We start from the raw sequence: 27,632 nt of genomic DNA on the forward strand, positions 1-27,632 counted from the left end.
TTGTGCCACAAGAAATAAGAAATATGACAAATTTGGGCAGCTAGGTGGTGCAGTAGATAGAGCACCAGCCTTAAATTCAGGAGGACCTGAGTTCAAATGTGATCTCAGACACTTAACACTTCCTAGCTGTGTGACCCTGGGCAAGTCACTTAACCCCAGCCTCAGGAAAAAAAAATTAAAAAAAATAAATATGACAAATTAATATATATATATATATATATATATATATATATATATATATGAAGAGATTCATTTTGAACTGATACAAAATGAAATTGGTACAACAGAACTAGAACAATTTATGTTATGAGTACAACAATAATGTGAAGGGAAACAATTATGGAAGAGCTCAGGATTCAGAACAAAGTGATGGCCAATCACGACTTCCAAGTGAAAATATCTCTTCCGTGTGTGTGTGTGTGTGTGTGTGTGTGTGTGTGTGTGTGGTGTGTGTGTAGTGGAGGAGAAAGGAGATGAAGGAAGGGGACTGTAAGTTGGCAGGTAGTAAATGAGGGGAAAATTTATGTTTTATTCACTAAAATTAATTTAACTGCACAAGATTGTTAAATAAGTTTATATACTTGGATTGAAATTCAATATAAAGATTTCAAAAAATATTTTTTAAAAAGTAAAAATAAACTACCTGGCAATTCTATCTTACCTTCTGTCAACCATAGTGATGTCTGATATATTGTCTCCATCTCCTTGTAAGACAGTTTTCTGTAATAGAGAAATATGTACTTATAAAATGCTATAGCATTTCATACTACACAAAAAACTGTAATTACTTCAAAACTGCATAAACATATTATAAAACAATCAAAACCACAGTTATCAATAGAAGCAGAAAAAGCTTTTGATAATTTCTGTCAAAAGTATTAAAAAGCATAGGAATAAATTACCTTTACCTTAATATGTAGACAGTATCTAGCTAAAATTAAGAGCCAATATTATAATGGAGAAATAATAGAAATTTTTCAAATAATGGGTAAAGCAAGTATGTTCATTATCACCTATTATTTTATATAGTTCTAGAAATGCTTGACACAAAAAAATAAGACAAGAAAAAATTGAAAGGATGTTCAAAGAAGAAACAAAAATATTGGATTTTTTTGATGATATGATAGTATGCTTAAAGTGCCCTGATTAGCTAAACTTCATTTAAATAATAAATTTATCAAAATATCAAACAAATTCATATAAATCATAAGCCTTTCTATGTATTACCAACAAAATCTGGTTGGAAGAATTAGAAAGGTAAATTCCCTTTAAAGTAACTGCAGAATAAAGGAAAATCTGGGATTTTATCTACCAAGCTATACATAAGAACTATATGAATATAATTATAAAACATTTTTAAAAAAACATATAGAATCAAATAACTGGAAAGATATAATTACTCTTGGATAGTCCATGACAGTATTACAAAAATGATAAAACTATTAAATGAATTTTCTTAGTGCCCTACCGATGAAATTATGAAAATGTTACTTTAGAGGACTAGAAAAAATAAGAACATTCAGTTAGAGGAACAAAAGATCAAGGATATCAAGAGAAATAACAAGAATAATAATTATGGGATCAGGGAAATTTTATCAGGGAAATAAGTCTAGCAGTGTCAATGAACAAACTACAAAACAGGAATGACAAAAATTATCTGGCACTGGTTAAAATGTAGAAAATTTGATCAGAAGAAAAGGTAAAGCACCCAAAATTCATAAGCAAATCAACATAGTAGAAGAATGTCAGATAAACTCAAAGACCTAAAACTATTGTGGTAAGGACTCACTATTCTCTAAAACTTGGTGGGAAAACTGGAAAGCAATTGCATAGAAACTAAGTACAGACCAACATCTCACATCGTAGATCAAGCTAGGCTCCAAAAGAGTATATGACTTAGACATAAAGTGTGACATCATAAACAAATTAGAGGAGCAAGGATGAAATTACCTTTTAGATCTATGGATAGGGAAAGAGTTTATGACTAAACAAAGGAATCATAGGAGATAGATAATATGAGCAATTTTGATTGTATGTAATTTAAGCGTTTTTGCGAAAGGACAAAATCAATGCAGTTCAATTTGGAAGAGAAGCATTTTAGAGAGGAAAAAAAATCTAAGCAAATTTTTATGATAAAGATCTACTTTTCAAGATACATAATGAAACAATTCAAATTTACAAAATAATAAGAATTAAGCACTATTCTTCAATAGCCAAAGCAAACAAATAATCAGTTAAGCCAATGAAGAAACTGAAGCTATGAATTGTCATGAAGGGAAAAAAACCAATAGAAATTACTATTAATTAGATAAATGAAAATTAACCAGTACACCTGACAAAAAAGAAAAGGACAAAAATTAGGGAGGTTGCAAGAAAAAAAGTACCTTAAGGTACTGTTGGTAGAGCTGTGAATTAATATAGTCATTCTGGAAAGCAATTTAGAACTATAGTCAAACATCATAAAAACTACACATACTCTTTGACCTAGAGACGCTACTACAGATGACTGTACCAGTGAGATAAGAAAAAGAGGAAAAAGATCAATATGTAAAAAAATATTTGGTGGCATCCATCAACTGGGAAATAATTTAATCAATTATGATATAGAAATGGAATGAAATACTACTGTGAAATGATGCTATTTTCTTTTCTTTTTTTTTTTTTTTTTTTTTTTTTTTTTGCTGAGGCAATTGGGGTTAAGGGTCACACAGCTAGGAAGTTTAAGTGTCAGGTCCTCCTGATTTCAGGGCTGGTGCTCTATCCACTGCGCCCCCTAGCTGCCCCCAACTGATGACATTTTCAAAGAAACCTAATAATAAGTAATTTTCAAATAAACCTTAGAAGATTTGTAAGAACTGATGTTCCTGAAAATTGTGATTTAGGAAGGATTTGAAATGAGTTTTGAAAGGAGTTGAGGAAACTTAAGAGGCAGAGGTGAGGGCACAGAGGATGTGGATAAGGATGGAGGATAGTCATTACCAAGGAAGGAAGATAGGGAGGTGAATATCTTGTTCAAGGAACTGCAGGTAGACTAGTGTACATAGATCATGTGTAAAAGAGAGAAGTTAAAAATACAAGAAGGGGGCCAAAAAGGGAAGATCCTATTTGACCCTGAAAATAACACACTGGCACTAGAGTTCATTGAACATGGCTAAGAATGACATAGTCAAACCTACACCTTAGAAAGATTATTTTTGAAGCAGTTCGATGTTGCATTAGCTAGAATACCTGTTCTGAAGTCAGGAGGAAGTGAGTTCAAATCCAGCCTCAAACACTTAACACTTTCTTGCCGTGTGACCCTTGGCAAGTCACTTAGTCTTAAGTGCCACATACCCCCTTCTCTCCAAAAAGAGACTCTACTTGTACTAAGCAGGGAGAGATTTGAGATAGGCAGACAAGTTCAAAAGCTATTGCAGTAATCCTGGATAATGAGGTAGTCCAGTATATGAGAGCCTAAACTAGGTGGAAGCTAAGTGATTGGAGAGAAGTAGATATATATAAGAAATGTTGTAAAGTAGAAAAAAGATTTCAGCAATGGATTGGAATGAGTGACAAGGTTTTAAGCACAAACAGCAGGTCAGTTTTAATATATACCTAAAAAATAAATGAGCTATACACAAAAGAAAATTTCAATTTCATATACAATTTTCTCTTTTCATATGGAAACAATAGTTGCCCCAGAAATTACTTGATCAATTTCCCACAATAATTCAGTTTCAATTATTTAAATTTACATGAGTTTTATGCATTAAGTCCCCCCCACAAACCTTCCCCTTTCTGATTTAGACCTATGATTCCAATCTTTTAGAGTACCTGGATTCAGAAGACTTGAATTCAAATGCAGTGTCAGAAGCTTACTACACCAACCCTGAAATCAGAAGGACCTGAGTTCAAATCTGGCCTCAGACACTTAACATGTCCTAGCTGTGTGATCCTGGGCAAGTTACTTAACCCCAATTGCCTCAACAACAACAAAAAATTATAATAATCAAGGAGATTTCAAAATAATCTACTTTTATTATATATTTCAATTGATGCTCATTTCATAGTTTGATATGGCCAAAAAAATCATTACATGGCAATCAGTCTTCTGGTGAGACATATCTAAATAAATGATCAACTCACATACCTGTTCAGGTAAATATTTAGAAGAATTTTCCATTTGATATTGCCTATTTAGTGCATTTATTCTTTGACCTGGAACAAAAAGAAAATTAGTTTGTAATTTAATCAATTTTTTAAAAAAAGAATTAAGAATGTTGTCACAAAATAAAATATGTCCCTTAAAATAATAGATCATTTGATCTCAAATTACAATAAAGTCAATGGATAAGAAGCTGGCCTCACACTATGAAAATCAAGGCTCGAGGCAGCTGGGTGGCACAGTGGACAGAGCACCAGCCCTGAGGTCAGGAGGACTTGAGTTCAAATATGACCTCAGACACTTAACACTTCCTAGCTGTGTGACCCTGGGCAAGTCACTTAACCCCAATTGCCTCAGCAAAAAAAAAAAAAAAAAGAAAGAAAAAAAAAAGAAAGAAAAAAACAGGGCTTCAAATTATTCATCAGACAACTCTATATCACTGTAAGATTCAGAGCAAACTACTGATATTCATTGATAGAGATATTTTCCTCACTGAAGATTCCTATACCAATGAAATGACTGGTCCAGTAAAAGCAATGAAAGAAATCTTAAAATACTAAAAAAATTTAAAAAAAAACATGCCTCAAGTAACACAAGTCAACTAAATCTCCCATTGGAAAAGAGTATACATTTTGCATGCTATTTCTCTTGCTTCACTATTCAGTCTTATACTTGCTTCTCCAATTGGTCATAGTTAAAAGTTATCTACAAGCTTCTGGTACCATCAACCAGCATCAGCCAGTCAAAAGATCCATAGGTCAGACTACAAAGGGAGATGTTTTTCAGAAAGTCTTCTCACTAAATATTATTTTATTCAGCATTTATCTGAATTTTAATCAAGATGAGTCAAAGAAAAAATAATTACAGGAAGCAAGGGAATCCAGTTAATATTACTTTAAAAGGAGGCTTATAATTCAAGATAAAGTTGCTAATTATGGAAAGATAACATTTTAATTTTCTTTTTTTTATACAAAATTATAATTCTATGGTCTTCTCTGTATTGAACAGTCTATGACTAAATGAAAAAGAGGCTATTTAGGCAAGATACTGGTGAAAAAAAAAGGAAAAGAATATATATCAAAAGACACCTACTTATTTGACAGTAGAAGGGATATTGAAAAAATTAAGAAAACCATTAACATATTTATCTGCTAATCTTCCCAAAAGGTGTGAAGGGCTGAAATTCTTGAGTCAATGCACAGGGGTTGGACAATTGAGCACTTGAGGTTAATTACTGATTGGACAATACTCTATAAGAATATGCTTGGAAAATGGCCATTCCCACTATCCTGTGCTGCCCCAATCGTTTGATGTATACAGGGAATTGTAGTAGGGACTAGGAGGTGCAGGGAGACTAGGCAGAGTCATTTCTGCCAGAGGGACAAAGAAGTGAGGTCGAAGAGATCCCTCACATCCACTCTCTTCACTTCTACCCCTAAAGACCAAGAATAAAGACCTTTGCTTATCCTGACTCCGGCTGATTCTAAGATATCCAGGGTTCTAACGTGGTCGCCACAAAAAGGGACAAGGTAAATAATAGCTATAATAGGAGCTTTAATTTTTGTCCCAAATAATATTGTCTCTGGGCTAATGAAATAAATCTTTTGATTAAGTTAATTGAATTAAAATGTCTTAAAAATTGTTATTTTTTATAAATAAAAAATAAATTCATTAGAAAAACACAAAAATTTCAATGTGACTACTGAAAGAAGTTGAAAATATATATTTGTTTTCAAATTTGTATTTCTAGTACTAATTTGACGATGTGGTCAGGTCCTAGCTCTACATTTATAGTCCAAAGATTATTGCTAGTTAACTGTTCTAATTTTTTGATTGGTAACTATTTTTACCAAAATATTTTCAATTTATTTCCATTTCATGTCTTATTAAAATAAAAAGTTAAATTTCAGGATTATACCAAAGAGCAATTCCCATATGAATGCATTAATAAGAGCTGTAAAGTTTTAATAACATTATTTACAAATTGTTAATCTCAGTTTTCTTTATTCTAAAATGGCTTTTCTTTCAGTTTTAATTCCATGATCGTATGATCTTAAAAACTCTGCCACCACAGATTAAACAGAAACTCTTAAATATGTTACTAACCCTACAAAAATAAAAAGGAAAGTTGTTAAAGAGAACAATATAAAAACCTCAGGGAAAATGTATTTATTATTTCAACTCAAAGTGTTCATTATCTTAAATAACTAAAATGACTAAAAGAGGAGAATCACAGAAAATATACACTAACCTAATAAGTCCATTAAATTAGAGGCAATTGTCTTTCAAATGAAAAAGAATATGCTTCTAAAAGAACCACTAATGTGAAATGGTCCTTTACATCTCTTCAAAAGTTCTTAGTCAACATACTAAATGCATGATTTCTGAGATTCTCAAACATGACACTTTCCTGCTCAAAACTTTCAACAAACCCCCATTGCCTCCAAAGAAAATCTAAACTAACTGGTGTGACATTAATTCCTCCAACATTAAACTACCAATTCATCTCTCCACCCCCTTATTCTCCAACTTTCTCAAACGTATTCAAAATGCCAATCAAACTAGAATCTGTGGCTTCAAACACAACTGATAGTTTATTTAATCCCAATCTTTGTTACCTTTACCTAATAAACATTTCCCCTACATCTCCAACAAAGTAGAAAGCATCCTTTAAGACTCAATCAATGAGCCACTTTTTTTCTGGAAAATTTCTCCAATTTCCCAGATAGTTAAAATCTCTACCTCTTCGCTGAGACCCTACAACATTTGGCAATATTCTTATCTACTTTATCAATTCTATTTTTCATAACTCAACAACTTGAATTTTTCTAAGCACTGTTAGAACTATTAATTTGTCATCGGAAAAATCATTGGAATTTTTTTAATCTTAAAAAAATAGATAAGCTTATAATTCACTTTTAGTTACCTATCTAATTGAATATTTTATGCCTGCAAAATTATTTTTTTCCTTTCCATGTAAAATCTTCATTAATACTAGTATCCTATCATTATATATTTCAATAACAATACTATATGATGATCAATTCTGATGGATGTGGCCATCTTCAACAATGAGATGAACCAAATCAATTCCAATAGAGCAGTAATGAAGTGAACCAGCCACACCCAGCAAAAGAACTCTGGGGGATGATTATGAACTGTAATGTTCTGTGGTCTCCAGAAACTGCCGATTGCTCTCTGGGAGGAGATCTGCTGTCTCAACTCAGTCTCCTGGCCAGATTCTTCTTCCTGTAGAGAGCCGCCAACTCTGATCTAGAGTAGACTCCTCCTCCTCCAGAGAGCCACCCTCTTTTATCCTCCCAGAGAATGGGCATAGGATAAAGCAAGGGGAAGATTACTTCTACCAATGAACTTGCTCCTTTTAAACATTAAACTCCTCCCCAGAAGTTCAAAGGGGTAAAATTCCCCTTAAAGGCCAGAACTAGAGAATTGTTAAGTACCAATTTAGCACTTAGTAAGAACCTATCATCTCATCTCATTAGCACTTAGTAAGAACCTAACAATGAACCACTACATAGAATTCCCAATCTATTTTTGTCAGCCTACATTTTTTGATTTCCTTCACAGGCTAATTGAACGCTATTTCAAAGTCCAATTCTTTTTGTACAGCAAAACAACTGTTTGGACATGTATACATATATTGTATTTAATTTATACTTTAACATATTTAACATGTATTGGTCAACCTGCCATCTTGGGGGGGGGAGAAGGAGGGGAAAAATTAGAACAAAAGTTTTGGCAATTGTCAATGCTGTAAAATTACCCATGCATATATCTGGTAAATAAAAACAATTTAAAAAAAAGAAAATAGCAGATTACCCCAGAATTTCTACCAAGAAACCCCAACATGAGGTCATGAAGAGTTGGACAAAACTAAAAGATAATGTAATAATGATTTTTGTTCCCACAATCCTTTTCCAAAACCTGTCAAGGAAGAGATAACTATCATTAAAATGTTAAAAGAAAAATACAAGTATCCTAACAAGGTTTGATTTTTCAGTTCTAGCTTACTTCACTAGTAAACCTCTGATCTTCACATTGAAACTATTCAAACTGATATTTCATTTTATTTTTAATAGCATATCCTATGAAAAAATAACAGACATGAAGATGATATACATTGAAAAATCAATGACAAATAGGCCATATTCTTTAAATTAAGTAACTCCTAAAGCAGTAATAGTAAACAAGCACAAATTCTTCTTCTGGTGACATACTGATTTAGAAAACACAAATTATTTTTATTTTTTTGTAAAACATTTCGCAATTATATCTGCCACTATCTTCTCCTTTCACTCCCACTTCATATGGTGAAGACAGCTTCCCAAAGCTATCTATTCAAGCAAATCCATATCAATTAGAAACTTTTAAATGGCTCTCCCAGAAACATCTCAAGCTCAATGTGTACAAAATGGAATTCAGTAAGTCTATTTCTCTTTTGAACCCTCCATGCCAAGGGTAATACCATACTTCCAGTCTCTCTTGTTCACAACTGCTGTGTCGATTTCCTCATTTCCTTCATTCCACATATAGAATGGGTTGGCAGATTTTGTCGTTCCTACCTATCATCGACTCTTATCTAACCTTTGCTTCTACCCCACCAACCATCACCCCCGGGGAGGCCTTCCACACCATACAAATGAACTACTTTGACAACTTACCAACAAGTTTTCTTTTCTTAGGTAATTCCTTCTACAATTCATCCTCCACATAGCTGCCAAAATGATTTTTCTAAAATACATTTCTGACCACATCCCTTACTCAAAACCTTCACAAGCTGGCCCAAACATACCTTTTCAACTTCATTATACATTACTCACTTTTCAATATTTTATAATACAAATCAGGCCAAATTGATCTTCCCTGATAATATTCTGGGTCAGGCCTAACTCAGCCAGATCAGTGATTCAGGTCAAAGGTTAAAACAGAATAAAGTACTCTTTAATCATAAGTCAATAAAACCCAACTTCACTAATGAGATGAAAAGAATATCAAAAAAATCAAATGCTCTGCTCCTTTACCTTAGTCACCAACTCAGAAACTCAGAAAGTGATCCACAGACAATTACAGCTCAAAAATAACCTTGGAACCACTTTTCCTCAGTCAACCTTTTATATTTCAAATGCCAAAGAAGCTACTTCACCATACACATGCCCCCACTATCCTATTCTCTCTATCAGGCAAGCTTAGCTCAAGACCCACGTAGGAATGGCTACCAAGGATGTAAGACATTTCTCAGGGCTTTTTTGGAGGCAAAGAGAGGGTGAGGGAGCAAAGATAAAAAGGGAAGGAAAAAGAGGACCCTCCTATGCAAGCTATAATACTAAATAAAGAATGGATATGCTCAGATTCAATACGCTAATTGCTACTCTTCAACAAAAGTCCACATGCCCAGCATAGCCACAAAAAGAAGCAACATCAAGACAAATGTGGCAACAGTGGTACAAAGTAAACACTGCTGCTATCAAGTTTCTTCAAGATTCAAGTCAAACTCTCTTCTATAGAATTTTTTCCCCAGTCCTCACCAGAACCTACATTTCTTTTTTGCCTTTCTTTGCATACTTAGCACAAAGACTGTACCATGGTAGAGCTTAATAATCGCTTTTTGATTGACTGTACCTCACACAAGACATTTCCACCAGAGACATTTCTGTTCTCTGTATTAGCTAGCATTAGCTCCCCTTCATCAATGGAATGTACCCCGACCTAACTTTGGCCTTTTAAAATCCAGTTTTCTTCAAAATTCTACTCATGTACCATCTTCTGTGTGAAGTCCTTCCTGATCACCATAGTTGTTTGTACCCCTTCAAATTGCTACCATGCATTTATTTTATATATACTTTAAAATATATACACAGTCCTGCAGCACAATGAAAACTCCTTGAAGGTAGGAATTGTTTCATTTTTGTCCTTGTGTCTCCAGCACTTAACACACAGTAGACATTTAATACAGGTTTGTCTGTTGATTGATTAGCTGAGTAGCATTTTGTATTTCAGTTTCATAGGGCATGCAAAGAATTTTTCACCTAATGGATATCTGCCAGGAAAAGCCTTCCATACTTAGCTACAACGCAGCTTGTTGTCCAACAGACACTGTCCTTTGCTAATACCATATCCAAAGTCTTTACAGCTCAGTAGGCCTTCCAAAGCTTATTTCAGGTGGCATGCTACTGTCAGGATCATATCTGAAGCTTTTACAACATCACTGTGATGAGGTAATAGGGAACCTCAAAATGATGAGGTAACTTGAACCAAATCATGAGATAAATACCTAATAATGAGGTACATACCTCAATAGGATTAAGTGAGGTCTAGTGGCAAGATTCGGTGTACAGGGAGTCACATGGAGCTCCCCTGCAACCCCCTTAGGATTCGGCGCAAGGATACAAAGTTAAATCAGGTCTAGTGGCGGCGAGAGTCCCCTGTAAATGAATTTACAGGCCCGAAAACCTAGATGGGTAAAAGATGTTTATTGCAGGGTTTGGAAGCAAAGTTAAGGTCTGGTTAGTAAAAGGCATTAGATAGAGGAAGATATACACCGAAAGCAGCGGAGACAGAGAATCTCTGATGCAAGCATCTTAGCTGGCATCTTTCAAATCTCTGAACCAAAGATGGTTCTAGCTTTGCTCTTTTTATCTGCTTGAAGAAGTAATGGGTGGAGCTCAGGTTAATTCCTAGAAGGCCAGATCTTTGGCGGGCTTTATCCAAGCCAGCTAGATCCAGTGTGGGGCTGGGTACAAGCCCAGACTAGTTTGACCAGATCTTGTATCAAAGTCCAAGTCCCAAAGGAAGTTGTAGATCAAACAAGGAATACCAAAGGGGCTACCACCCTCAACAACTGGGTATTTCAAAGCTTATTCTCTTGAGTGCATAGCCTTCAAGAAATCAGGGTTCTTTTTATACCAATGAGCACCAATGAATATTTTATGGAATACTTTCAACCTTCCCCAAGTAGTTTTTTTGCAACTTCCTGATCATCAGTGATATATAGCAGTGCCATCTTTTTTGGTTTCCCAGATTTATGTTGGACCTATTTTTCAAATGACTCTTTCTTTTAAGTTTCCTATCAAATTCCTAAACAAAATATATTACTTCTTCTCTACTTTGATTTGTCCCTTTTTCCTCCACTTTTATAGTCCTAGTACTCATTACTAGAGACTATGATATGGACTGCCAGAATAACCTTTTTCAAATACTACCTCCAATTATAAAAGATTTCTATTGCTTGCTGTTTCACATTCAAAACCTTACTGTTTGGGGCCCCTCCTTACCTCAAGTGGTTCTTCTCAGTCTTCCAATTGTTTCACTCATATTTCTTTAACCTCATTTCTTACTCTTCTACTTTAACCTCTATTGTCCAGTCACATCTACTGCCTATACTACACATCTGTGACTTTTTCTCTTTTCATCTCCAGTTCCCATATATATCATCTTCCTTTTAGACATGGCCCAAAACTCCCATTTAAAGGTTTTGCTAATTCTGCCTTATTCTGATCACTACTCTAGTCTTACATATCTTTTCAGTGCTTAAATATTTAGCTTGTACTATATTAAAATATCACTAATTTGAATTATTTAAAGTTTGGACTATAAAAGTACAGAATATTTTAAAAGAAATGAAGTTTTATTACTTTCAACTCTGCTACCAGATCACTTCATACACCCTTCATTAGAAAGTGAACTTCTTGAGTGCAGGAGCCACATTTTTGTCTTTCTTTGTATTCTTAGTGCTTAACACAGTCCCTTGCACATATTAAGGCCCTTAATAAAATGCTTGTTGACAATCTGATTAGTATAATACTAAATTCTAACAAATGAGATACACAAGAATGCTGACCTCAGTTTATGTTACTGAACCTCTTAAAGTAGATACTGACTTGTAAAAAAATCTTCCTGGTACTAGTTCACTTTATTCGTTTATAGGAAGGCCATATATCTGTTTCAGGCTGACTTTCCTTCCCAAGTGGCTGACATGTAAAGGTTCCTGTATAACTTTCATTTGGTGCTTCTGATAGGTTTTCTTGCTTTAATAATTTAAAAATTATTTAATTTGAAACCAATGGTTATAACTATTTGTGTAAAAACAACATAATATCACATATAACTATTTTACCTTAACAAAATAATTTGTACTTTCTAAGTGACCTTCCATTTATAAGGCAAAGTTAATATTTCCATAAGCAAGTTTCACAGAACTCTCTTCCCTTTTTAACCAAATAACACAAATCCAGCTGCTCCAAAGAAAGAAAAAAAAATGACAGCTAAACCACATATAACATTATTAACTGGGTCTATGAAAACACTATTAGATAAAATATTATAAGGGATATTCTACAGCCATGGACAATGGCTTGGACAATCAAAATTCACAGTCAAAACTTTCAAAACAAGTTATGCTCCCCACCCCACCCCCCCAATCACCATCTGATGGCCAGTTCTCCATTCAAGAGCCTCTCTGAAATTTGCTAGCCTTAACTTCAAAAGACTAAATTTTGCTGGTTCGACACTTGAAGCCTGCCAGAGCTTAAGCTCTGCTGACATAGCCTTTGAGGACACAGAGAAACTTTAAAAACATCATGATAAGAGAATGTAATACAACTTTTATGGATTTCTAACTCATAAAAGACATTATGAATGTCATTGAAATTAATATGCACAAATGAGTATGCAAAAGAATTGAAGAAAGTAAAGAACTGACAATACAAACTTTCACCATTCCACTGGTAGAAGGATGTAGAGGGGACATCCAATAAAAGGCCTGAATGGTAGATAGACATTAAAATATATATCAGCTGCGTCTCAAGTGTCAAATTTGGCTGTAGTTTGTACTGTAACAATCTTGAGCTCAAGTTGTCAATAAAAACCTATTAAGCATCTACAATGTTTCAGGCACCGTGCTCAGTACTGGGAATACAAAAAAAAAAAAAAAAAAAAAAAAAAAAAAAAAAAAGCTAATGGGGAAGACAATATACAAAATAACTGAAAAGGAGAGGGAGAAGAAAGTACACACAGTTGGTGCAGTTTGGGATCTCAAGTCCAAGGAGTACAGCTGGTGGAAAATAAAGAATTGGCTGGCCTACTTTTAACTGAGGTTTGGGGAGGAGTTCTTTATTTTGCTTTCCAACTATCCAAACAAAAGGTCAAAGAGTAATGAGGGTACTGATGAAGTGTGAGTATCAAAACTGAAGCAATCTGGAAGGATAAGAAGTTTCCTGGTGGTCAGTGGTCAGCTTTCCTAGGCACTTGTGGAGAACAATCCAAGGAGTACAGCTGGTAGGAAATGTCCTCCACATACACCATGCCCACACTTGCCCACATGTTTTTACTCACACTTTTATCCCTAATTGGGGATCCTTTCACTCTCCTCTCTGCCTATCCAAATTCTATCCACCCCCTCAAGGTCTGGCTTCATTCCTTCAAGACATCTTCAACCCTCACCCATTCACCTACCCACAATAATTAATCTCTCTCTCTCTGTGAACCTTTTTAGTTTTTTTTTAGTTAATTTAGTAATAATAATATCATGCATTACATGTCTTCTTTTCCCAATTAAAGAGCAGAAGGATATTCAGAAGCTGAGAAATACAAGTAGTATAGCTTTGGAACCAGCATGCTGCTAAGTTTGTTGGATGTTAAAAAAAAATCTGTATGGCAGAAATTAGATATGGATCCACACTTAACACCATATACCAAGATAAGATCAAAATGGGTCCATGATTTAGGCATAAAGAGGGAGATAATAAATAGATTAGAGGAACAGAGGATAATCTACCTCTCAGACTTGTGGAGGAGGAAGGAATTTATGACCAGAGGAGAACTAGAGATCATTATTGATCACAAAATAGAAGATTTTGATTACATCAAACTAAAAAGTTTCTGTACAAATAATACTAATGCAAACAAGATTAGAAGGGAAGTAACAAATTGGGAAAATATTTTTAAAAACAAAGGTTCTGACAAAGGTCTCATTTCCAAAATATATAGAGAACTGACCATAATTTATAAGAAACCGAACCATTCTCCAATCGATAAATGGTCAAAGGATATGAACAGACAATTCTCAGAGGAAGAAATTGAAACTATATCCACTCACATGAAAGAGTGTTCCAAATCACTACTGATCAGAGAAATGCAAATTAAGACCACTCTGAGATACCACTACACACCTGTCAGATTGGCTAAGATGACAGGAACAAATAATGACAAATGTTGGAGGGGATGTGGGGAAATTGGGACACTAATACATTGCTGGTGGAGTTGTGAAAGAATCCAGCCATTCTGGAGAGCAATCTGGAATTATGCCCAAAAAGTTATCAAACTGTGCATACCCTTTGACCCAGCAGCGCTACTACTGGGATTATATCCCAAAGAAATACTAAAGAGCGGAAAGAGACATATATGTGCCAAAATGTTTGTGGCAGCTCTTTTTGTTGTAGCTAGAAACTGGAAGATGAATGGATGTCCATCAGTTGGAGAATGGTTGGGTAAATTGTGGTATATGAAGGTTATGGAATATTATTGCTCTGTAAGAAATGACCAGCAGGAGGAATATAGAGAGGCCTGGAGAGACTTAAATCAACTGATGCTGAGTGAAATGAGCAGAACCAGAAGATCACTGTACACTTCAACAACAATACTGTATGAGGATGTATTCTGATGGAAGTGGAAATCTTCAACATAAAGAAGATCCAACTCACTTCCAGTTGAATGATGGACAGAGGTAGCACACCCAGAGAAGAAACACTGGGAAGTGAATGTAAATTGTTAGCACTAATATCTGTCTGCCCAGGTTGCATGTACCTTCGGATTCTAATGTTTATTGTGCAACAAGAAAATGATATTCACACACATGTATTGTACCTAGACATATTGTAACACATGTAAATGTATGGTATTGCTGTCGTCGGGGGGAGGGAATAGAGGGAGGAGGGGTAATTTGGAAAAATGAATACAAGGGATAATATTATAAAAAAAATATATATATATATATATATATATATAAAATTAAAAAAAAATCTGTATGTAATACTCATAATCTTATATATAATCTTCTTAAAAATCTGCATACAGAAATGTCTGTCAAGTTCATAATAATAAAAAACAAATTTAAAATGTTGATTGAGTTTCATCATAAAATAGCACTGATCAAGACAATGTTTCAAAGAGTAAACATACATTACCACCTACCACCATTGCTTTTTCTTAAAGGTTTCTTTAGTTGATAAAGCTTTTATTCATATTTCCTTAATAAAGTATTTTGAATACATGCTTAGACTAATAGTTTACTGATTTTCTTTCAAATTATTTCATTTTATCCCCATATGAAGCCTATAAGGTAGAGAAGGAAGGCATTATACCATTTCAAAGGTGTGCAAATCTAAGCCTCAAATTCCCCAAAATCATTTATTAAGTCAGTGGCACAGGCAGAATCAATATTTCCTGGTAGTTAGGTTATGTTCTTTCTATAAGAAATGTTAAAACTGTTCTCTGTAAGAAACTGAATATCACCTGAATACTTATTATTAATAGAATACGCTTAACCAATGCCTCTCAGGGTAGAAAAGAACCTCAGAAGCCACCTGATTTAATCTGTACCTATCTAAGAATATTCCTAACATTCCCAACAAGTGATCATCTAATTGTCTTTGAATGATTCCTGTAAAAGATAATCTCCTACCTACTGAAAGCAGCCTATACAATTCTTAGATCTAATTGCCAGAAAGTTTTAAATTGCCTTTTTTTTTTTTCCGCCTTAGAGGAATCTAAAATGTCTATTCATTTCCATTTCTAATTTTGCCTTCAAGGACAAAACAAAAAGTCTAATCCTTTTTCAATCTTACAAACTCTCAAAATATTAAGGGAATAACCATTTCTGACCTTTCACCTCAATCTTCTCTTCAAGCTTCTTTGATGAATACTCACACTGATAACTGATACTTTAACAATCTGCACTCCTTCAGCTATCTCAAAGGGGGATGCCCAGAATGGAACACAATACTTAGGATCAATTTACTTATCAAGTGAATTTAATGTGGACTATTTTTGTTTGTTTTTTGGATGGGACAGCTTTCCTAAATAGTATTCCAGATAAGGAACTTCCTTTACCTTTTAATGGTCAACTTCTAGAGAGTTGCCTAGAGATAATGCAGTCATAAGGTGTCAAGAGACTGGACTTAAATCCAGAACTTCTCAGAAGTTCCTCTGAGTTCAAATGCACATGGATGGCACAAAGATAAGTATAGTATTCAAAGTGCTAGTCACCTATTCCTTCAGCTGAGTTCCAATTTTTTCAACTATAAAAGGGGACAAAACAATATACTTTCATTTCCTATTTTGCTGAATTGTTTTAAGTCCATCATTTGCAAAACAAGTAAGTATAGTACTTGCAAAATGAATTGTCTTCTATTTTTTAACCAAGCTCCCAGTTTAGGACCCCAGGAGTCTAAATAACCCATTCTTTAGTTGCATCTTAGGAATGGTTACTTAGGTTTGTAGGAAAACATGTTTAACTCCTAGGTAAATACTTGATGATATCCAGTGATTAGTTTTTAAAAAGAAACAAAAGAAAAATGCTCAATTTTTCAATATTTATTTTTGCCCATATAAATAGAAAATTAAATGGCTTACAATCAAGGATCTGGATAATTAATAAGAAACATAAACTTGTTATTTCTTACACAAAAATTCTGATTGACAGTGAATAAACAACAAACACATTCATTGTTTTTGTTCAACTGAGAGAAGAATCTCACTCTTATTCTTTGTGATTTTAGTGCTGAAAAACTCAGCTTTTACAGGCAGGCAGTTGAAAAGGATAAAAGAATGCTTACTGGTACCGCTGAATACTGAAATTTCACCAACATCCATAACTTTTATGGTAACAGCCATATTTCAGTCTCAGCTTGTTGTAGGACTGTAGTTCTGTAAGTTGTTCTGATTTTTGACCGTATATGGCCTATCCCAAAAAGTGTACATGGAGGAAGTGGGTTCTGGCACTTTCTAATTAAGTATCTATAGGAATGTTACTTAATATTTCTGGATCTCAGCTTCCTCTTCTGTAAAAACTGAGATAACATTTGTATTTTCTAATTCACCAGGCCATTGTGAAAAGAGTGAAAAGCATTATAGAAATGTATATTAATACCATTCATGCCTCATGAGGCCTTGCTCCCAGGACCTGAAAACTACATCTTTTAATCCTTTCACTTCTGGAACTCTATATAGTTTCTATTACCTTGATTGGTATATGCTTTACCTGACTCACTATTTTAGGCAAAACCTAACTGTGCTTTAACTTTCCTCTTGATTCTCTAACCAATAGAGGCCTATACCACATCATACTCAGCCCCTTAACTTCTGTCCCAATACTGAAGCCATGATCAAATTAACTCTGCCTTCAAACCAGTTCCAATTGTTCAGTAATGAAGAGAGCCATCTATATCCAAAGAGAGAATCATGGGAACAGAGTGTGAAACACAACATAGCATTCTCACTCTTTCTGTTGTTGCTTGCTTGCATTTTGTTCTTTCTCAGTTTTTTTTCCTTCTTGATCCAATTTTTCTTGTACTTCAAGATAATTGTATAAATATATATATATATATATAAGTATATATATACATACACATATATTGGATTTAACATATTTTAACATATTTAACATGTATTGGACTACCTGTCATCTAGGGGAGGGAGTGGGGGGAAGGAAGGAATAATTTGGAACAGAAGGTTTTGCAAAGGTCAATGTTGAAAAATTACTCATGTATATGTTTTGTAAATATAAAACTTTAACAAAACAACAACAACAACAAATTAACTTTGCCATTAATCCTGAAAGGGGTATATCAATTATTCCCCTTTGTTTCCATTCATAATTCCAGTAACTTGACCCTCTATTTCTTTATGTGTTAATTCTCCCTATTAGAATAAAAACTCCTTTAAAATGATTTTAAACTTCTTAAAAGGAGATAAAGTCTAACTTTTGTATTTATAATACTTAATACATAGTACAAATTCAATAAATGTTGCTCATTCTATCACTTAAAGCTGCAAGAAATCTTTTTTTTTATTTCTTATGATAGCTTTTTATTTACAAAATATATGCATGAGTAATTTTTCAGCATTGACAATTGCAAAACCTTTTGCTCCAACTTTTCCCCTCCTTCCCCCCATCCCTTCCTCCAGATGGCAGGTTGACCAATACATGTTAAATATGTTAAAGTATAAGTTAAATACAATATTTGTATACATGTCCAAATAGTTATTTTGCTGTGCAAAAAGAATCGGACTTTGAAATAGTGTACAATTGTACACTATATGCCTGTGAAGGAAATCAAAAAGCTGGAAGAGATCTTAAAGGATAATCTTGTTGAATTTCCTTTTTAGAAATGAGGAAACCTAAGCTCCATGGAAGTAGGAACTACTCATAGATTATAATTGTTTTGCCTCTCAATATTCCAGGAAACTGTCTAAGAATGGCTTTTTTTTGGGGGGGAGGGGTTTCCAAGAAGAAAAGTTTCTCATCATCTTCTCCCTACAGAAATGAAGTGGTTTTTTAAAAAATTATTATTCCAGGATAGTTTGACTATCAGATATTTGGAGAAGTGAGAAATTTATGACCAAAAAAGAACTAGAGAACATTATGAAATGCAAAATGGGTAATTTTGATTACATTAAATTAAATCAGTTTTGCATACACAAAACCAATGCAGCCAAGAGTAGAAGGAAAACAGAGAGCTGGGAAACAATTGTTATATCCAATGATAAAGGTCTCATTTCTAAAATATTTAGAGGATTGAGTTAAACTTATGAGAAAACAAGTCATTCATTAATTGATAAATGATCAAAGAATATGAATAAGCAATTTATAGCCATATGAAATAATGCTCTAAATCACTATATATATATATATATATATATATATATATATACCCTTTGTCTCAGCAATGTCTCTACTGGGTCTGCATCCCAAAAAGATCATAAAAAAAGGGAAAAGGGCCCACATATGCAAAAATGTTTGTAACAGCCCTTTTTGTAGTGGCAAGAAAACGGAAATTGAGTGGATGCCTCTCAGATAGGGAATGGCTGAATAAGTTATGGTATATGAATGTAATGGAACATTATTATTCTGTAAGAAATGTTGAGGAGGCTGATTTCAGAAAAGCTTGGAAAGATCAATAAGAACTGATGCTAACTGAAATGAGCACAACCAAGAGAACATTGTACACAGTAACAGCAAGATTATGTGATAATCAATTATGACAGACTTAAGAGAAAACTAAAAAAGATCTTTTTATTTCCTTAACAATTAGAATTGGACAACTACAAGCAAATGATTCCATGAGACATCAAAAAATAAAATAAAGTCAAAAGAATGAAAATATAGGAGAAAATGTGAATTATCTTATTGGAAAAACAATTGACCTGAAATACAGATTGAGAAGAGATAAATCCATCTTAAAATCCATGACCATAAAAATAACCTAAACACCATTTTTAAAGAAATTACAAAGGAATACTGCTTACATATTTTAGAATCAGAAGGCAAAATAGAATATCATCAACCACTATCTGATAGAGATCCCAAAATTAAAACTCCCAGGAATATTATAGCCAAATTTCAGAATTCCAAGATCAAGGAGAAAATACTAAAAGCAGTCAGAAAGAAAGCATTCAAATATCATGGAGCCCCAGTCAAGATCACATAGGATTTAGACTATAGGGCTTAGAATATGACTTTCCAGAAGGCAAAGGAATTAGAAATACAATGAAGAATAATCCTTTAGGAAGGAAACAATAGTTATATGAAATAAAGGACTTCAAACATTCATGATTTTGGTCTTAAACTATAATTGCACTGAAAATCTGATATTCAAATACCATACTCAAGAAAAACTTAAAAAAGTAAACATGAAAGAGAAATCATAAAGGATTTAATAAAATTAAATTGTTTACATTTCTATATGTAAAATGACATGTAATTCCTAAGAACTTTACCATTATTAGGAAAGTTAGGCAGAATCTACATAAATAGAGAGCATGGATATGAATAAATTATATTGGGATGATCGAAAAAATAGGGGAGTTGAGAAAAAGGGATGTACTGAGAGAAGAGGAAGGGGAGAAAAAGAAATTTTCACATAAAAGAGGTGTCCAACAAAGAGCTTTTATAGTGGGAAGGGTAAAGGGAAATGTTTGAATCTCATTCTCATTTAAACTGGTTTAAAGAAGGAAGAATCAATCCTGAACACTTACACATTTAACTTTCATAACTTCAAGCATTCATGTGACTTTAATAACTTCATTTTCACTTTTGCATTCATTCTACTATGTGTAGTAGAGAAAAAAAGTGAGAGAAATAATGCCTGTAAGTCTGTGGAGTGGCTGGTAAACCGACTATGATATATTATTTTAAGACAGTATATTTTTCATGATTTTCAGTACCATCCACCAGCCTTGAAGGACAGATGCTGGAGGTGTTAGCAAGATCTCACAAGTTTCATTGTCTTCCAACAACAGTGATTAAAATCCCAGCAACTTTTCCTTTGAAGTTCAAAGGTCAGTCAAAGTAGAGATGTTTACTGCATTATAGTATACAGTATATCCTCATACTACTATCTATAAGGGAAAGGTAAGATTAAGATTTAAAAATGCTTTATTTTTAATAATTTTATTTGCTGTACATTATTTATGATTCTATAGATTTCTTATGTTATGAAAAGTGAATATTGATAGAAACTAATGGTGTGATTTTGTTTTTTTAAATTGAGATGCTAACACAAAAGGTCACAGAATTCTAAAGAATTAATAAAGAGGAAAAAATGTTTGGCCTTTTACCAATTTTATGTTGTGTACTGAATTCCATAGGTTTATTTCATGATTACTATTTTAGAAAAAGTGCATGTTTTCAGAATTAATGTCTTGTTATAAAGAATTATATGGAGAAAGTATATTTAGAGATATCTAAAAGATACTCAAAAGATTAAAGTTTTTGGCGGTCACAGAAACCTAACCCCATATTTCCCAGAAATTCAATGTATCAAATTCATGTTTTTTACTTTCCCATCACTTTCTAAGAATGCTATCCCCCACACACACACACACATACATACATACACACACACACACACACACACACACACACACACACACACACACATACACAGAAATCTTCCTTAACCATCAGGGGAAAAGGAGGGAAAAAGTCTAAAGGAAGGAGATGATAGAGAAAGGGAAGACTGAGGGAGGTAGTGGTCAGAAAGAAAATGTATTTTTGAGGAGACAGTAGAGAGAGAAGGAGGAGGGGGAAAAGAAGGAAAGGGAGGAAGAGAAGAACAAAGAGAAAGATAGAGAAGGCTAAACAGAAGAAAATAAGATGGAGGGAAATGCACAGTTAGTGATTTTAACAGAATGTGAATGGGATGATTTCACTCAAGATGGAAGTATATAGCACAACAGATTAAAAACCTGTTTACAAGAAACACATTTGAAATGCAAAAATAGACACACACAAAGAAGCTTAGGTTAAAATAAGAACCTGGACCAGAATCTATTATATTTCTGAAGTAAAAAAGAAGGCAAAGGTTATTGTCGTTATGACCCTAGAAAAAGCAAAAGCAAAAACAGATCTCATTTAAAGAGATTAGTGGGGAAACTACTTTGCTAAAAGGTTTCACAGAAAATAAAGGAAGACCAATACTAAACATACAGTCACTAAGTAGCATGGTAACCAAATTCTTAAAGGAAAAACTTAAGTGAATTACAGAAGGAAATAGTAAAACTATATAATAAAGGACCTTGATCTGCCCTTTTCTGAACTAGATAAATCTGACTACAAAATAAAATTTTAAAATGTTAACGAATTAATAGAATTTTAGAAAAGTTATAGGGAAAACTGAATGGGAATAGAAATATGCCTTTTTCTCAGATGTACATGAGACTTTCACAAAACAGAAAAAGAATAAATTTAAAATCCCCAATTAAATACCAAATGGAAATCTTGAACTATAAAAGTGAGATTAATAAACTTGAAAGTAAAAAAAAAAAGCAATAACATTAAGCTAAAAATAAAAATAAAATATGGTTTTACAAAAAAGTCAATAAAATAGACAAACCAATGATTAATTTTATTTTTTTGATTAAGAGGAAAACCAAATTACCAGTATTAAAAATAAGGGTGACTATATCACCAAGGAAGATGAAATTAAAGCAATCACTAGGAAGTATTTTGCCTAATTTTATGCCAGTAAAACTGATAATCTAAGTGAAATGGATATTTACAAAAATAAAAACTGCCCAGACTAACAGAAGAGGAAATAGAATACTTAAATAACCCTGTCTTAAAAAAGAAATAAAACAAATGATCAATGATTTCCTTAAGAAAAAAATCCCCAGGACCAGATAGATTCACATGTGAATTCTATCAAAAATTGAAGGAAAAATATCAGCTCTTTGAAAAAATAGGTAAAGGAGTGTTATCCAATTCCTTTTATGATACAATTACAGTTTTGATACCTAAACCAGGGAGAGCAAAAACAGAGAAAGAAAACTATAGATCAATTTCCTGAATGAATAGAGGTGCAAAAATTTGAAATAAAATACTGGCAAGAAGATATCAGCAGTATATCCCAAAGATCATACACCACGACATAGATCAAGAATGCAGAGCTAGGTTTAGTATTAGGAAAAAAGTGATCATATCAAGAACAAATGATTATCTCAACAGATGCAGAAAAACCTTTTGACAAAAATACAACCATTTCTATTAACACACACACACACACACACACACACACACACACACACACACACACAAAAAAAAAAAAAAACATAGGAATAAATAGAGTCTTTCTTTAAGGATATGTATTATCTATGTAAAACTAAGAACAAGCATTAACTTTATGGCTATAAATTGGAAGCATTCCCAATAAGATCAGGGGTGATAGAAAGGATGCCCATTATTACTGTTATTCAGTATTGTATGGAAATGCTATCTATACCAATAAAACAAGAAAAAAGTGGAGGAATAAAAATAATCAACAAAGAAATAACACTATTACTCTTTGCAAATGACATAATGGTGTACTTAGAGAATCAACCAAAAAACTAGGTGAAATAATTATGTTAGCAAATTTGCAGAATATAATATAAACTCACCTAAATCATCAGCATTTTTATATATTACCAACACAATCCAGAAAGATTTAGAAAGAGAAATTCCATTTAAAATGACTATAGACAATATAAAATACTTGGGAATTTACTTGCCAAGACAAACCCAAGAACTATATGACAATAATTACAAAATGGTTTTCATAGAAATAAAGACATCTCAATAAATAGAAAAATTAATTGCTCACTAATGTAATAAAAATGACAATTCTACCTAAGCTAAATTATTCAGTACCATACCAATCAAACTAGCAAAGAATTACCTTCTAGAGCCCGTAAAAATAAAAACAAAATTTATCTGGAAAAACAAAAAGTCAAGAATTATCAAGGGAATCAATGTAAAGGGGGAGGAGAGGAAAGAAGGTAGCCTAGCACTTGGAAATTTCAAACTACATTACAAAGCAATAAACAACAAAATAACCTACCACTGGCTAAGAAATAGAGAGGTAGGTAGATCAGTGGAAGACATTGGGTACATAATTTACAGTAGTAAATTACCATAATAATGTAATGTTTAAAACATTCAAAAGATCCAAGTTTTGGAAGAAGGAACTATTTATATGAAAAAAAATTGCTTGTTAAACTGGAAAGCAGTTTGGTAGAAACGAAACAAAAACCATCTCAAACTGCATACCAAAATAAAGTCAAAATAGAGTCATGATTTATACATAAAGGATGATATAATAAGCAAATTAGGGGAGCATGGAAAAATAATGTATTACATCTATGGATGAGAAAAGAATTTATAAACAAACAAAAGAGAGATGTTGGGACGCAAAATTGATAATTCTGATGACAGGAATTTTAAAAAAGTTTTTGTACACACAAAACCAAAGTATTAAAATTAGGAGAAAAACCATTAACTAAGAGAAGTTTTAATAGAAAATTTCTCTGGAAAAGGCCTAATTTCTCAAATACATTTGGAACTGGCAAAATTATATAAATAAGAGTCCTTCCCCAATTGTTAAATGATAAAAGTATATTAAAAAAAAATAAAGGACATAAATGGCCAAAGTGTATTTCTTCTTTCAGAAGAAAACAAAGCTATCAAATCCCATGGGGGGAAAATGCTCTAAATCACTACTGATTAGAGAAATGCAAATTAAAACATCTCTTGAGATATCACCTCACATCATGTGATAGAAAAAAAAAAAAAGACAAATGCTGGAAGAATGCGGGAAAGTAAGTATATACATGTACTGCTAATGAAGTTCTAAACTGGTCCAATCATTCAGGAGAAAAACCTGCAATTATGCCCACAAGGCTATAAAACTGTACACATCCTTTGATCTAGCAATACCACTATTAGGTCTGTACCCAAAAAAGATCAGAGAAAAAGAAGAAGGAATATACATATAAAAATATTCATGCTGGCTCTTTTTAAGGAGGCAAAGAATTGGAAATCGAAACGTAAGTTGTGATACATGATTGTGATAGAATACTATTGTACTGTAAGAATAAATGAGGGGAATGGTTTCAGAAAAACTGAAATGTAATCTAAATTAATGCAAAATGAAGTAAGCAAGACAAGAGAACCTTGTACATAGGAATAGCAATGTATATGAAAAGATGATCAAGTGTAAAAGACTTTGTAAAAAGATAAATATAATGATCCAACTCTATTCCAAAGAATTAATATTAAAAAATGCTATCCACCTCTAGAGAAATAATTTAGGAACTGAGTGCTGATTAAAACACACTTTTTCCACATTTATTTTTCTTTTTATTTTGCAACATGTCTAGTATGTAAATGTTTTCCATGACCTCACATGTATAATGGGCATTATATTGCTTGCCTTTTCAATAAGTAGAAAAGAAACTAGATGGAGAGAAGTAATTTGGAATTCAAAATTTAAAGAAAATTTTCAGAGCCCTTCCCCTCCCCCCTGCAGATGTGTAAGACACACAATGTTGTACATTGCTCAAATTTTCTGACTTTTTTGATCAGTAATTCTGATTTTTTTCCCTCATTTTTTTTCTTTGTCTTTTTAAAATACCATTTGTTATATGGGAAGATTCTTTGGAAATGGTTGGAAGAAGTGTGCCGGGGAAATTATGACTGTGTAAAAAAAAACTATCAATAAAAACATTTCTTAAAAACCTGTTAAAGTGGTATATTAGAAAGATTAGAAAGAGCACTGGACTTAAGATTCAAGAAGAGCTGAGTTCAACTGAAACCTCAGACATTATTTGTGCAAATAACTTGACTAGTGTCAGCCTCAGTTTTCTTATTTATAACCATGGGGATAATAGTATCTATCCACTTTCCAGGGTTGTTGGGGTGGGGGGTGGTAAATCGTACATTTTTAAATCACTTTGCAAACCTTAAAGCATTATGTAAATGCTATTATTTTTTATAATTATTACCAATAATCTGAACAAAGATATAGATGACCATGATCAGTTAAACTACAGCTAATACAAACAGTGATCGCTAACATACTGGATGACAGAGTCAAGATCCAAAATAAATTGTGAAAGATCAACTTCATGAGTACATGATATAGGAAGCAATGTTATACAGCAATATTATGAGAGATCTAGAGGTTTTAGTGGATAAGTCAAAATAAGTCAGTAATGTGATATTGCAATCAAAAAAAAATCTAATATGATCATGGGCTCTGTAAGTAAGGCATAGCTTCCAGGAATATCGGGATAATAATCCCACTAAACTGTCTTCATCAGCCTTCATCTGAAATATTATGTTCAGTTTTGATTAAGGTAAGTTGATCAAGGACAATGATTAGCTGGAAAATGTCCAGAAGAAGAAAATTTGGTGATTAACCTGAAGTCTATATCACATAAAGATCAGTTAAAGGAACTGGGGATGTTTATCACAAAACATGGCAGCTGTCTTCAAGAAGTTGAAGGCTGTGATGTAGAGGAGGCTTATTAGAGTCCTAAAGAGTAGATGTGTGGAGATTTCAGAGGGAAATTTAGGGCTGACATGAGGGGTAGGAAAACTCAACTTTATAACAATTAGAGATTTGTCTAAAGAGAATAATATGCAGAGAACTCACTAACCAAATTGGAAGACCAAAAGTAGAATGGGTATCTTTGTAAGATGGTATTTCTACCTTCTTGGAAACTTTCAAGCAGAGCCTGGATAACCACTTACCAGGTTATAGTAAGAACTGCTTTGGGCATATGGATTAGATGAGATAGCTGTTAAGATTTCTTCCAATTCTAAAACTTGTATTGTGTGATTTTGTGACCTAGTTTCAAATAAGTGCAACTTTACTGTTTAAAATAATCTAACACCTCTAAGCTGATCCAAAACAGGAACATGAGACTATAAAATGTCTTATTGAAATCTTATACATTAGATTATATACATTATATCTATGCATTCTCTTGATGCAGGGGCCCTATTTTAAAAAGTCAGTCTGGAAATCATGTTAGCTATTTGTGATCACTCCTGTCCTTTCTAGATGTCAATAACTACTGGTTGAATACTATTTTCTAGATTTTGTAATTAGTCAAATTTAACCTATAATTTGCAGACACTATTCTTTTTCCTCCTTTGAAAACTAGGATAACATTTGCCTTCTTTTAGTTAAGTGACAAATTCTCTGAAATATTTCAAAAGCATACTATTAATAGAGCCACAATCATATTTACCAATTCATACAGCTTTTTGCAATGATTTTTCATCTAAGCAGAGTGATATGAATTCAAGTGTTGTCTTATCATCTCCTTATATACATTAGGTTTTAACTCCTTTCTAGCAGTTATTGTCTGTTGTTTCCTTGGCAAAAAGAAAAAAAAAAAGAAAAAAGCAGCAGACTTCCATTTGTGTAGTCATGATTTCTTCATGTTGAGGTATTAAATATATGTTGTGCTGGTGTCTGTGAAAGAATTCAGGCTCAGTCTCCAACTCAAGCAAAGGCATTTTAATGAGATTTACAAAGTTTAGTGGGCTAGCAAAGCTCTAGGAAGGAGTCAGCAGCCCAGCAAGTTTGACTCAATCCTCTAAATATTTTAGAAATGAGACCTTTATCATTGGATATAACAATTGTTTCCCAGCTCTCTGTTTTCCTTCTACTCTTGGCTGCATTGGTTTTGTGTATGCAAAACTGATTTAATTTAATGTAATCAAAATTACCCATTTTGCATTTCATAATGTTCTCTAGTTCTTTTTTGGTCATAAATTTCTCACTTCTCCAAATATCTGATAGTCAAACTATCCTGGAATAATATTTTTTTAAAAATAATAAGAAAGCATCTAGAATCTTGTGAGTTCATGTCACCTTACTCAGGTGAAAATCACTGCAGAGTGCTCTAGATATATCTATTTATC

General features: G+C 33.1%; 1 protein-coding gene and 1 long non-coding RNA gene across 7 annotated transcripts in view; one reads left to right on the forward strand and one right to left on the reverse strand.

Annotated features, from left to right (window-relative positions):
• The window catches only part of SCLT1 (sodium channel and clathrin linker 1), a 183,161-nt gene that overhangs the window by 147,964 nt on the left and 7,565 nt on the right, over positions 1-27,632 (reverse strand). For 5 of the 6 annotated variants that reach the window (XR_012483292.1, XM_074274165.1, XM_074274167.1 and 2 more), the window contains exons 2-3: positions 4,130-4,197; positions 662-720 (exon numbers count right to left, since the gene is read on the reverse strand). Coding sequence is in view for 5 of the 6 variants with exons in the window: in XM_074274165.1 (XP_074130266.1) it covers positions 662-720; positions 4,130-4,197 (127 nt within the window). In the remaining variant the exon portion in view is untranslated. Of the gene's footprint in view, positions 1-661; positions 721-3,813; positions 3,869-4,129; positions 4,198-27,632 lie in introns of those variants that run through there. The other variant, XM_074274166.1, reaches the window with a different exon arrangement.
• LOC141546391 (uncharacterized) overlaps positions 1-27,632 on the forward strand; it is a 44,284-nt gene that overhangs the window by 14,956 nt on the left and 1,696 nt on the right. Inside the window, exon 4 of the long non-coding RNA XR_012483293.1 lies at positions 20,603-20,719. This is a non-coding gene — a long non-coding RNA (uncharacterized LOC141546391). The remainder of the gene's footprint in view (positions 1-20,602; positions 20,720-27,632) is intronic.

Source organism: Sminthopsis crassicaudata, chromosome 6 (genome assembly GCF_048593235.1).
Source record: "Sminthopsis crassicaudata isolate SCR6 chromosome 6, ASM4859323v1, whole genome shotgun sequence".
In the NCBI taxonomy this organism is placed as follows: domain Eukaryota; kingdom Metazoa; phylum Chordata; class Mammalia; order Dasyuromorphia; family Dasyuridae; genus Sminthopsis; species Sminthopsis crassicaudata.